The sequence below is a fragment of the Athene noctua genome, chromosome 1 (genome assembly GCF_965140245.1).
Source record: "Athene noctua chromosome 1, bAthNoc1.hap1.1, whole genome shotgun sequence".
Classification (NCBI taxonomy): Eukaryota; Metazoa; Chordata; class Aves; order Strigiformes; family Strigidae; genus Athene; species Athene noctua.
Genome location: NC_134037.1, coordinates 172,890,438 through 172,903,612, shown reverse-complemented (window position 1 = coordinate 172,903,612; position 13,175 = coordinate 172,890,438). Strand labels below are relative to the sequence as shown.

The following is a 13,175-nucleotide window of genomic DNA, read 5'->3' as shown; positions in this document are numbered from 1 at the left end:
AAAAGTCATGTTGTACAAAACTATTTAAAATCATCCTCAGAAAGATACACTCAGTGCTACTATGAGCAGTTCTTCAACCTCATTAATGCTTAATGCCACCGAGACCTTTTTCTCTGAGACGTAGAAGTTGTTACCTGAAGTTGCTCTTCCAGTGCAGCAGTAGCTCTGTCTCCACTGTTTTCATCCACCACCACTACCATATGGGTTAGAGAATTCACCTTGACTTGTTCCTGTTCCAAATCTTCTTGAAATGCCTATAATTAAAGCATATGTGTTAGAAAATGTGTTCCAAATTAAGAATATGCTGTGTGTTTTGGAGTCCTACTGATTAACCTGCGTAAATAACATACTATGAGAACTTTATAATCCTATTGCTGTCAGTACTAAACTAATTTAAACTTATTTTGTTACCTTACAATATATATGCTAACAGGCATATTGGGCAGATTTCCATTTCTTTCAGAAAAATAGCTTACAATTATTCACAAGTTCTAACTCCTGATACAATACTGCAGACTGAAGATTTGCCTTGAGAAAGCATTTGTTGAGTTGATGTAGTTGACTTACAGACATCAATGTAGCATGTATATATAGCAACAGCCTCCGAATTTTAAATAACCACTGGATTAGACTTTGAACTTCATATTAACATATCTTAATTTTGTCAAAGTTATAAAAATATTAAAAATTACATCGTTTTTCATTAAACTACTGCATACTATCTTCAGCTTGGCACTCCTACAACATTAATAACATAAGAAGAAACTTCTCAGGAGATGACTCAAGATTAGGAAACACATACAGCATCCTTGTTTCAGTTATTGCAAAAACCAGGAAATAAAGTGTCACAGGCACTTCATGATTTCTGAATGGTTGAGGAAAAACTTCCTTGACCTTTTAGCTTTGGTACCCCATTCCAGCTGCAAGCTGCAATAAAACTGAGGACAATCTTTTGCTGAGAAATAGTGAACTGCTAAAACTGAAGAAACTTCTCACATCTGCACAAATTGATATTTGAATAATTCCTAACCCTGCCAAATTTGTACAGTTCTTTACATCTCTCTGACCTTTCGCTAATTTCCCAGGCTTCATTTAAGATCTAATCACTTTTTCCCTCCCTCCTCACTTCACAGAGAAGTACAGTGGGAAGTCTAGACATATTCACTCTTCAGAGGCCGGTTTACAGCTTATTCACTGTACACTTAATCTACATCAGAAAAAAAAAAAAAAAGAAAAGAAAAAAAATAAGAGGTTCTCTAAGGTACTCTAACACCTTAGTAACACCCCTTTGGCAGGTTTTAGTGTCTCCTCTTACCTTCCCTCCCCAATGCCACCTTCCCACAGAAGACAAAATCCCTACTGTGTTAGTTAACAAATCCAAAACCAGCCCAGCTCCTGTCAGGCACTAGGAAACTGAGCAGAATTCCTTTGCTGAGATGTAGCTCCTTTGCTCCTTCCTTTGCTGAGATGCAGCAACAGGACAAGTGACAAAGATGGAAAGAGAAGGAGCTAAACAAGTGTTGGTTCTGAAACTTTAAGCCACAGAGAAGACAACATCCAATTTCTTCTCATAATTTTTGTTACCTATCTCCAGCTTTATATTAGTGCATTAACAACCAAACGTACATTTTTAACTCCCAATAGTTAACCACTGTTTTATATTACTGCATCTGTGTTGTGTTTCCTAAAAAAAACTTGAAAGAACCCCTCATGCCATTTCCTCAAAAAACCCCCACAATATCGAGGACCACATCCCACCTGACACTTTTTAGGTATCTATAACTAGTCTCAAGCCAATGGAAGAATGTGGGAAACCAAAGTCCTAGACTGTGTCCTCAATACTTCAACAAGTGTGTTCTAGTGATCAGTACATACATAGTATGATAATCAGAGTTTGAAAAATAACATGGCTAACCACATGTGCCTTGTCACAATGGAAACCTTGACTGTATTACAAACTATGTTGAATTTTACTGTATCAATTTTTCTTCCACTTTTTCAAGTAGAGTAATTAAGTATGAAGAACAAGCCCCTGCTGAAGATTAGGACACACATTTTAAACCTCTTTGGGAAAACACTTTACTTTTATTTGAAAATTAAAAAATAAAATATAATGTGGCTACAGGCAAAAACTCCTTACCCTAACATAACTCCTCCGTGCACATAGTCTGTGAGTCAATACATTTATAAGAATCCTCCTTTTTCTGACTTTCATGACTTTGATTACCATTAGCTTCAGAGAGCTAGATTATAAATCAGCTCTCAAGGACTGTGAATTACATAAAATTGTTAGAAAGATCTCTGGAATTCAGACTTCTCAACATTTTATGATCTAATACTTGACCAAGGAAAAGGAGGTAGAGCACTCATGGATCAGAAGGTATAACACAGCTTGCTTCCCCCAGGTTCAATCCCCTTTTCAGCCATACAATAATAAATACATTGCTCTGTAAGTCTACAGCCAGGGAGAAGGTGACTTTTATTTACTGGGTATCTGGAAGATGTCATCCTAGAACAAAACCAGAGTTAGCAATGCTCTTCAAGTGCAGGAGAGGAGGGGGCATTTTGGAAGTGGCAGTCTCATACACAGTATGAAAGACTTGAGAAGTCAGAAAACTGATGAAACCAGAAAGTTGAGTCATTTTCTGATTCCCAGACAGGTTCAATTTGTCCTGAGTGAAAGGGCTGTTCTTTATAATCCAAGTGTCTTATTTTTACCATGAAATTCACTGGCAATAATAATTTGTATACAGGAGCTTGATGAAACAGGAATTTACTGAGGACAGTCTCAAGACTAAAGCACATGCTGTTCAAATAATTTAAATTGAAGTTTCTAAAAAGTTCTGAACTTGCAGAGATAGAAAATTTTCAGGGACTTAAATGTAAGATGGGTATAGATGCTGATGCATGAATATAGCAACAACAGAAACGCAAAAAACTTCACAGTTCCTTTAATTTCTATCTATCAGATAACAATTTATGTGACACTGTCCTAATCTACTTCAATGGGAATAACAATACCTACCTAGGACATCCAAGTATCCAAAGACAAATGAACCTCTGAGATTTCAACAGTTAGGAAGTGTCTCAGTTTACCTTTGCAATTAATCTGAAGTACTGAAAAATCCTAACACTCAAAATTTTCCATAGTTTCTGACATTGTCATAAAAATAAAATAGCTTAGCCTTCCACAAAAGCTAAGTAACTAAGTAGCTTAGACTTTTTTAGAAAGTTAATGAAACTATAAAATCTATGAACTATAAATTGCATAATAATGTTGTAGAATAATAAAATAAGTTCAATTAAAAGCACATTTTTGCTTAATTATAAAATTTTTAATATAGTATTCTGCTTAGACAGCTCAATAATCCTCAGGTTTTTATTGAAAATCAGCTTTCTCCCTTTATAAAATTATAAAGAAGGGATACCTGCAACAGCAGACAAAATAAAATACTGCTGCGAAGACCAATAGTTCTTCACTGAAATGTTTGACTGTTAGTCCAAAATATATTGACTATGCTAGATTTCTTACGAGAACCATGTACCTTGCTAATGACATAACATCTTCTAGAGTTCACTTCTGTTTCAGTCTGCTCAGAAAACTTTCTGCACTATCAAGGTATTAACCTCATATACTACTGAATTTAGCAGCATGCTGGAAAGAACGGTATGTGCTTTCTCTGGTCTCAGTGATGGGTGCCATTCCCAATACACATGAATTATTTTTTTTTTTGTTATAGGACACGGTAGAGAAATTGAAGTGTTACTTACAAGAACTTAAGACCAATATTTTGAGACATCATTGAGAAATAATAGAATAAAAGAAATCAGATGTATCAAAGTTATAAGTTAAAAGGGGATAAATAACATAAATAAGTAGACTGAAAATTAGTCACTAATAAACAGATAAAGAGGTGTGATGTCCCCTCCCAAGATCTTGCCCACCCCGTCCCACTGGGGAAAATATCAGAAAGAGCCTTGGTGCTGTGTAAGCACTGCTCAGCAGCAGCCACAACACCAGGGTGCTATCAACACCCTGCAGCTCCCAGCATAAACCACAGCACCGTGAGGGCTGCTGTAGGGGAAAACCGATTCCAGTTCAGCCAGACCCAATACAAGAGGGAAAGTCAAAATGATAAAGGTAAAGAGGAGAGGGACCCAGGATGAAAACAAATCAAACCTATCATCTTTCCTGAATTCTGTTTAATTTGAAATTATCATTTCCTTTTATATCCTCTAACTTCTTGTTCCTTCCATCAATTTATACAACATTGTTTCTGAGATGTTCATTCATGTGAAACTAAGAAAAATTATGGGGCGCTGTTGATTTTTGGTTTTTTGTTTGCTTATTTAATAATAAATCAGTAACTATGCTATTAAAATTCCATTGTTTTAACTCTTGGTATAGAAGGTAGCTTTGCTGCATACAATATATAATAAAACTTTCATGCAACACTTGAAAGAATGGAAAACATCTTATTCTTTGACTTATAAGACAAACTACACATGAATAGAACTTTAAATGAAGTTAAAACCAAAACATTTTTTTTCCACCTCTACCTCATTAGCTAAATTGTCTCTTGTACAGAAAATAGGTCTGAAAAGTAATACACAAATAAATAATGCTGACTAACTCATCACACCAACAATAAAGAACTAGTATGTGGGAGAGATAGATCTCTGCGTGTCTTCACTCTGAATATTCAAATACAAGCTAAACACACATTTTTCTCAATATTAGAAAGAAACAGCAGAAAGAGAATACATAGATAAAAGGAATATATTTTACATTAGTATTCAGATACAAAATGCATAGAAATAGGAACGAAGCTATTCAGTCTCAGTACTCACGTATTCAAAATCTTTCGGGTTTCTTTCTCTAATTACCATTTCATAATTACCTGCTGTCTTTTTCTTTAAAAGAAAATTTAATGTCAGAATATATGGTTTATCTAGCAAACCCTCATACTGAAATGCATTGTCTCCTCACAGGGCAACTAGCAGCAGGAGGCGTAGAATTTGTATTCCTCTTCAGTAGCACTCCTTAATCAGAATGCAGAAAAATAATCTTTAACATAGAAGTGGATTATGCAGTCTTTTGTGGGTTTTGACCTCTTTTTAAAGAAATTGTAAAATCTGGTTTCAGTTTGTATCGGTTTTTGGGATGATCTGCCCTCTAGAACCTGGTCTAGCACTGACACAGGCCGTCAAGCATCAAAGGTTAAAATCTTCGAAGAAACGATGGATCTGAACTGCTTTGAACCACTGATGTAGAAATATTAACAGGTTATCATAGTATCTCCACAATCTCACAAGTCATCTGTGTTTTCTACACTTTCCTGTATCTCCCTGCCATCACCACCATGAGTCATGGATACATATATATTTTTTAAAATCTAAATTAATACAAAACCAGACAATTTAATCCAGTAAATGAAACAAAGCTATTACACAAATTATACAGTCTCTCTCTAATATTTTCCTTCCAATTAAAGAATTAACCTCAATGAATGTGGGAAAAAAATGGTCAAATTCTCTCTTACACTGAATTTATTTTTCATTAATTAAATACATTACTCGAGTACTTTCTACAGTTGGAAACTAGGGTCCATTTTATAGCGTTGTACAGTTACATATTCAGAGTCCTAACAATATTATGCTGTCTAACTATGACTACTGCGTCATTGCTACTACAGCATGCAAGGAAAAAACCGCAACACGCAAAAAGAAGAAAACAAAGGTATTAAAAAGTCTGATATGTTCTTATTGTACTGTGTAATGAAAGGATGTTACAGTTGTCTCGTATATTCTAGTCTATATTTAAAAAGGAAGGGGGTTTTTTTATATATCAGGAGCTCTACAGAAACTTGTTAATTGTACAAAACAACCAACATTGAATCAACATTCCATATTAGTTTGCCATGTTCTAATGGCAGGAGTAGAGCTTTTAAAATGTCAATAACTCAATTTTGTTTTTATGCCTTTGGAAGCATACCACAGCATACCTTATGCTCTTCTACTTGACGCTTTAGGTCCTCTAGATCTGGACCCAAGGGCTCCAAATCAATTTTCTTTGTCCTTTCCTCTGTTTTTGTCAGCCAGTCAGCTAACTGGGCTAGCTGTTGATTCTGCAGATCCATTAGGATTTTATGTAAACTGTAAAACAAAGCAATAATAATTTCAATTTATACATGAAATAAAACAACAGGCAGAAATGTGTGCCCGGTATACTGATTTTTATAAGGCTACATCACAAGCCAGAATAAAAAAAAAACATATACTTCCAAACAGGTAACTGAAAATTTGTTGAAACAGTTTTGAATTAGGCAAAATGTTTTGAAACTTTTTTAGAACCTGAGTACTGCATATAATATATGGTCTGTTAAACTTTTGGGCTCCAGTTGCACTTCTATTAGAGCTGTTTGGAAGATCAAAATTTCTACTATCTGGTTTCTTAAAGCTTGTAATATCTACTACAAGCACTCTGAAAAGTGCTCAGACAGCTGTACTTACCAGGCCACCTCAAATTTAAGATTTAAACAGAAGACATTATTAAATTTTTAGTTTTTCAGCAGAGAATGCTCTGAAGAATTAAACAGGAAATACTGCAGTTTTACCTAAACAAAGTATCTTGACAGCTCCAAAATTATCTGTCCAGAAATCCATTACAAATCCTTCACTTGTACTTGTCATCTTTAGAAATGATCCAAACTTTCCCCCAAAAATTCTTCACCTTATCAAAAGTATTTTTAAAATAACATATAAACTATTGCTGAGTGATGGAATTACAAGTAGTTATTTGTATTACCCACCTTTCACATAAAATACAATTTCTAACTTAAATTTGACAGACCAAAGTTACTGTCCTCAGTCACACTGAGCTTGGTGAAATCATTGTATGTTACAGTGTGTTACTTGCATCTCAAGCACAACTCTTGCAGCAAAAAGTTAGTTAGCTACTTTCAGAACCCAACTTGGAGATTGGAAAATATGAATTGAACTTTCAGACTAGAGAAAACTGCCACATAAGAAAACATACCCTGCTCTGCTTCACTTGTTTCTCAGTTGGCCTCTTGAAAATGTAGCCTAAATTCAAAACCTATTGCAAATTTTTTCTCTCTGTGACGAAGAGCACCTAGAACTGCCCAACTTAACACTGACATTTCCTCCCACAAGGATATTTTAAATGAACAAAAGATAAGTACATTTTCTCCCACAGCACCTGCAGAACTGCAAACTGGCAGATGTGTGATGTGAGCACACTGCTCCAGAGAAGTGCGAGACATTGTGTCCATGACCAATTAGGCAACTTAAGTGCTCACACAAATCCAAATATGAAGCTTTACCCTATGACTTGGGTATTTAAATCAGAAAAACAGATGTTAGAAAAAAAAAAAGCTGTTTGTACTTTTTTTTTCTTTAGAGCAACCAACAAAACTAATAATTTATCTCAGGATTATCACTTGCATCTGGGTAGATTAAAAATAAGAAATTGGCTGAGCACTTCTGAAATGGAAATAATCAAGTTTTAGTAATAACTATGGGAAGATGAGCCAACCAGAGTGTCTTGAAACAGGGGTGGTAGTAGAGAGAAAATGTGAAAGGCAGTCTATGAAACAAGGTGCAAGCGATGATCAAAGGAATCCTGAGGAGCATGTGGACATGAAGCATACCTTCTAATGCAGAGCAGCAGATACAGAAAAAAAAAAGGAGAAATTGCAGGCAAACACCAAGATGAGCCAACTTTATGGCAATAAAGACTTGCAAACAAATTTTAAACACTTAGATGTTTCTTCTGAAATAAGGTTTTTAACAAACCACAGGAACAATATAAGTAGGAACTGAAACTTCAAGAGAACTTGAGATACTGAATTAAAAAAAAAAATTTCCAAGAAATGGGAAGGGGTCCATTAATCAGAATCTCTGCATTGTAGATATCAAACAGTAGTGGTGTTCTGAATTATCTCTCTCAAGATTTTTTTCTAAGAACTGAGTTGTCATGTATCTTTGTGATGCACTATGATTTCAAGTTGTTTCACTGGAACTGATGTGTTAATTACTGATCAAACTGACTAGAAGATACATGTAGTGTCTTTTCCACTCTAATCTCTTTCTTTACGGATTGAGTACAGGAAGCTGATACCCTGCTTATTATAATCCATGGTTCACAAGGGATGAACTATCTCAGATCTAAATCAGTCCTTCTTCACTTTACAGTTTGTATTTTATTGTCTTACTTGATGTTCTACACTGTTATTATAAATATTAAATATAATGCTTCATCCTAGTGATACCTTTTTAGCAATAAATGAAATGAATGGGAGAACTTAAGAAAACCAAGATATGATGAAATAAATACTTATTATATAGAATATTTACATTCTGAAGCAAGAAGCATAAACTTGAAAATGAAATAGTCACAGCAGATAATTTAATCACAGTGGATTCTAAGCTAAAGAATGTTTCTTGCTTCTTCTCATTCTCCAGGTACTTTCTGATTTTCAAACTACTTTTATAAAAATCTGATAGGGGTTTTAGTACTTATCTATATACCTCAGGAGATTATCATAATCTTTGTCTATGGTATGGCCCTAATAAATTTCAAATACAAAATACTTTTTCATTGAATTGAATGTGTTTTAATAGTTGTGGAATTCTCCATAAAGTGGTAAATTGCATTAAAATTTCCTCTCCAGGGGTATATTTATAACTCCAAGATGCTTTCCTACAGAGAATCCTATTTAGGGAAGGGCAGGAGGAAGAAATGAAAAAACAGGCTGTTTTCCTTCATCATGTTAATGTATTGCTTGCTAGAAGAGTCAAATACTTTCAATACATAGTGAATACATGGGAAACCCAATTTGGGCTGCTTTTACACAAAGGCATTGCTATGTTCCAAGCTTCTTCTGATATTCTGACCTCCTAAATCACTTTCCATAAGACCGTTTCACTTTTATAGTATCCTTATCAGTATGTTTTAATCCTCTCTTTGTTGATTGCTAGCTTTTGTTTCCCTAGTGCTGTAAAGTGTGCTACCTTTTGTTACATTTTCTAATATCATTACAACAGAGGATAGACAGCCTTGCTGTTCTCATCTTCACTAAAACCATCTCTGTTTGGGTAAACATGTCACTGCCACCTTAAAGGCTAGATTAAAGCAATATGCTCAGAAAATTATGCTTTAAACTGGAGTAGAAGATAGATCCTGAGAGTATAAATTGTGTATAACACAGAAAAACATTATATTGTGATATGAAAGCTGTTCATAATCCTCCAGCTAGTGTTTGAAACACAGGGGTTTGACCAAATAGGTCAAAATTAGACATATTTATGTACATCACTCCTAGAAATTTTCTGTTCACTAATCCAAATTTAATTGATCACAGAATATTTTGTATAAGAAAATAAATAGTATCATAGAATGGTTTGGGCTGGAAGGGACCTTAAAGCTCACCCAGTTTCAACCCCACTACCAGGGGCAAGGGACACCTTCCACTAGACCAGGTTGCTCAAAGCCCCATCCAACCTGGCCTTGAACACTGCCAGGGAGGGGGCAGCCACAGCTTCTCTGGGCAACCTGTTCCACCGCCTCACCACCCTCACAGTCAAGAATTTCTTCCCTATATCTAATCTAAAACTACCCTCTTTCAGTTTAAAACCATTACGTGTCCCTAGACTCCCTGATAAAGAGTCCCTCCTCATCTTTTCTGTAGGCCCCCTTTAAGTACTGGAAGGCTATAAGGTCTCCCCAGAGCTTTCTCTTCTCCAGGCTGAACAACCCCAACTCTCTCAGCCTGTCCTCACAGGGGAGGTGCTCCAGCCCCCTGATCATTTTCATAGCCTCCTCTGGACCTGCTTCAACAAGTCCATGTCTTTGTTATACTGGGGGCCCCAGAGCTGGACACAGTACTCCAGGTGGGGTCTCATGAGAGTGGAATAGGGGGGGGAGAATCACCTAGCATGACCTGCTGGCCACATTTATTTTGAGGTAGCCCACGATATGGGTGGCGCTTTGGGCTGTGAGCGCACATTGATGGCTCATAGTTAGTTTTCCATCCACTACTACTCCCAAGTCTTTCTCCACAGGGCTGCTCTTGATCCACTCATCACCCAGCCTGTATTTGTGCATTGGATTGTCCCAACCCATGTGCAGGACCTTGCGCTTGGCCTTGTTGAACTTCATGAGGTTTGCATGGGCCCACCTCTCAAGCCTGTCAGGGTTCCTCTGGATGACATCCCTGCCTTCCAGTGTGCCAACAGCACCACATAGCTTGGTGTTGTCAGCAGACTTGCTGAGAGTGCACTCAATAAAGATGTTAAATGGTACTGATTCTAATTCCAACCCCACTCATCACTGCTCTCTGCTTGGACATCAAGCTGTTGACCGCAACTCTTTGAGTGTAACCATCCAGCCAGTTCTTTACCCACCAAGCTGTTCATCCATCAAATACATGACTCTATAATCTAGAGATGAAGGTGTCACTCAGGACAGTGTCAAATGCTTTGCACAAGTCCTGGTAAATCATGTTAGTTGCTCTTCCCTTATCCACCAACACTGTAACCTGTCACAGAAGGCCACCAAATTTGTCAAGCATAATTTGCCCTTAGCAAAGCCATGTTGGTTGTTACCAATCACCTCCTTGTTATCCCTGTGCCCTAGCATGGTTTCCAGGAGGATCTGCTCCATGATTTTGCTAGGCACAGAGGTGAGACTGACTGGCCTGCTTTTCTTTTTTGCCCTTTTTAAAAATGGGGGTTATGTTTCTCCTCTTCCAGTCAGCAGTAACTTCACTGGACTGCCACAGCTTTGCAAATGTGATGGACAGTGGCTTAGACACTTCATCTGCCAGTTCCTTCAGGACCTGCAGATGCATCTCATCAGGTGCCATGGACTTAAGCACCTTCAGGTTCCTTAGATGGTCTTGAGCCTGATCTTCTCCCAGAGGGGAACCAGTGGGTTCCTCCTCCCAGTTCCCACGTCTGCCTTCTGCATATTGTGTGGTATGGCTGGAGCACTCACTGGTGACGACCGAGGCAAAAAGTCATTGAGTACCTCAGCCTTCTCTATATGGCAGGTAAGCAGGTCTCCTATTTCTTTGCAAGAGGACTCACATTTTCCCTAGTCTTCCTTTTACCACTGATGTACCTACAGAAGGTTTTCTTGTTGCCCTTAACACCCCTGGCCAGATACAGTTCTAGGGATTTGGCCTTCCTAACCTGAACCCTGGCTGCTTGGACAGTTTCCCTGTATCCCTCCCAGGTTACCTGTCCTTGCTTCCACCCTCTGTAGGCTTCCTTTTTGTGTTTGAGCTTGTCCAGGGACTCCTTGTTCATCCATGCAGGACTCCTGGCATTTTTGCTTGTCTTCCTCTGCATCACTCCTGAGCTTGGAGGTGATCCTTGAATAGTAATCAGCTTTCTTGTGCCCCTCTTCCCTCTGGGCTTTATCCCATGCTACTCTGCCAGGCAGATCCCTGAAGAAGTAAAAATCTGCTCTCCTGAAGTCCAGGGTAGTGAGCTTGCTGTGTGCCCTCTTCACTGTCCTAAGGATCCTGAATTCCACCATTTCATCACATTCCCCACCAGCTCCTCCTTGTTGGTGAGAACAAGGTCCAGCACAGCACCTCTCTTTGCTGACTCCTCTACCTCTTGGAGAAGGAAGTTATCATCAGTGTTTTACAGGAACCTCCTAGATTGCTCATGCCCCACTGTGTTGTTCCTCCAACAGGAAGCTGAACAGTGGCTGAAGTCCCCCATGAAGACCAGGACTTGTGAACATGAAGCTACTCCTATCTGTCTATAGAGGGCCTCATCCACCTGGTTCTCCTGGTCGGGTAGCCTGTAGCAGATCCCTACTATAACATCACCTGTCCCTGCCTTCCCTTTAATCCTAACCCATAAACTCTCACTTGGTTTCTTACCCATCCTAAGCCAGAGCTCCATGCACTCCAGATGGTCATTAATATAGAGGGTGACACCCCCTTCGCACCTCCCCTGCCTGTCCTTCCTAAGGAGACTGTATCCTTCCATTCCAACACTCCAGGCATAGAAGTTATCCCACAATGTCTCTGTGATGCCAATAAGACTGTAGCCCTGCACACATGCACACATTTCTGGCTCCTCTTCTTTATTCCCCATGCTATGTCTGTTTGCTTTGAGGCATTTAAATTGGGCCCCAAATGAAGATGACTTACTGGATGGAACTCCTTTGTGCTGCTCTTCAGGCAGTCTCCTGCTGACCTGTGATCTCTCTCCAGGCTCTGGGCATCTATTGCTGGCACTGGAATCAAACCGGTATGAGTGGGATGGATTGAGGTTCCCCTCCCCTGGCAACTTTAGTTTAAAGTCCTCTTCAAAAGCTTGGCAAGCCTAGAAGCAAAGACACTCTTCCCCTTCTCGGACAGATGGGCCCATCAGTCCCCAGTAGACCAGATTTCTCAAAGTGAGTACCATGGTCTAAATAGCCAAAGCCTTGTCTGTGGCACCAGTCCCATAACCATTTGTTGATTTGCCAGATTTGACTGGCTGTTTCAAATCCCTTCCCTTTGACCACGAAGGTTGATGAAAAAATTACCCACACCCTGCAGTTCCCTAACGCCACTCCCAGGGCTCTGTAATCCTTCCTGATACTCCTCATACTGCTCCTGGCTGTATCACTGGTGCCCATGTGAAAATACAGCAGCAGATAACAGACTGTATGAGGCTTGGTAGTCTCTTGGTGTCATCCCCGATACAAGCCCTGGTAAGTAGCACCCCTCTCTAGAGAGTGCATCAGATTGGCAGACGGGTGCCTACATACCTCTCAGAAGCAAGTCACCTACTACTATCACCTGTCACCTTTTCTTAGTTGTGTTATATGGGGAGGAGATCGGGCTGCCTTACTCAGCTCAAGTATCTCTCCTGATGTGATGGGTCTTTCATCTTCAGTGTGCAGAGAGGTGAAGAAATTCTGCAAGGGCACCTCAGGCTTCAGGGGAAGTCTCTTCCTCCTGCAGGTCCTTGCTGTTGCAAGCTTTCATGCTTCCGCATTATTGGCTCCCCTCTCTTTCATTCATGCTAGTGGAGGATTTTTTTGACTGCTTGGCTGTGGGCCCACTGCAGACTGTACTTGGAACCAGCTATCTTAACTCCTTCTCAACCTCCCTGATGTTGTGCTGCCTTCTCACCACCACCTG

At 38.9% G+C, this 13,175-nt stretch overlaps 1 protein-coding gene across 6 annotated transcripts in view; it reads right to left on the bottom strand.

The window, feature by feature from the left end:
• The window catches only part of DMD (dystrophin), a 1,208,865-nt gene that overhangs the window by 805,812 nt on the left and 389,878 nt on the right, over positions 1-13,175 (bottom strand). For all 6 annotated transcript variants that reach the window (XM_074905425.1, XM_074905436.1, XM_074905445.1 and 3 more), the window contains 2 exons: positions 6,006-6,156; positions 135-254 (listed from right to left, as the gene is read on the bottom strand). In XM_074905425.1, coding sequence (XP_074761526.1) covers positions 135-254; positions 6,006-6,156 — 271 coding nt within the window. The remainder of the gene's footprint in view (positions 1-134; positions 255-6,005; positions 6,157-13,175) is intronic.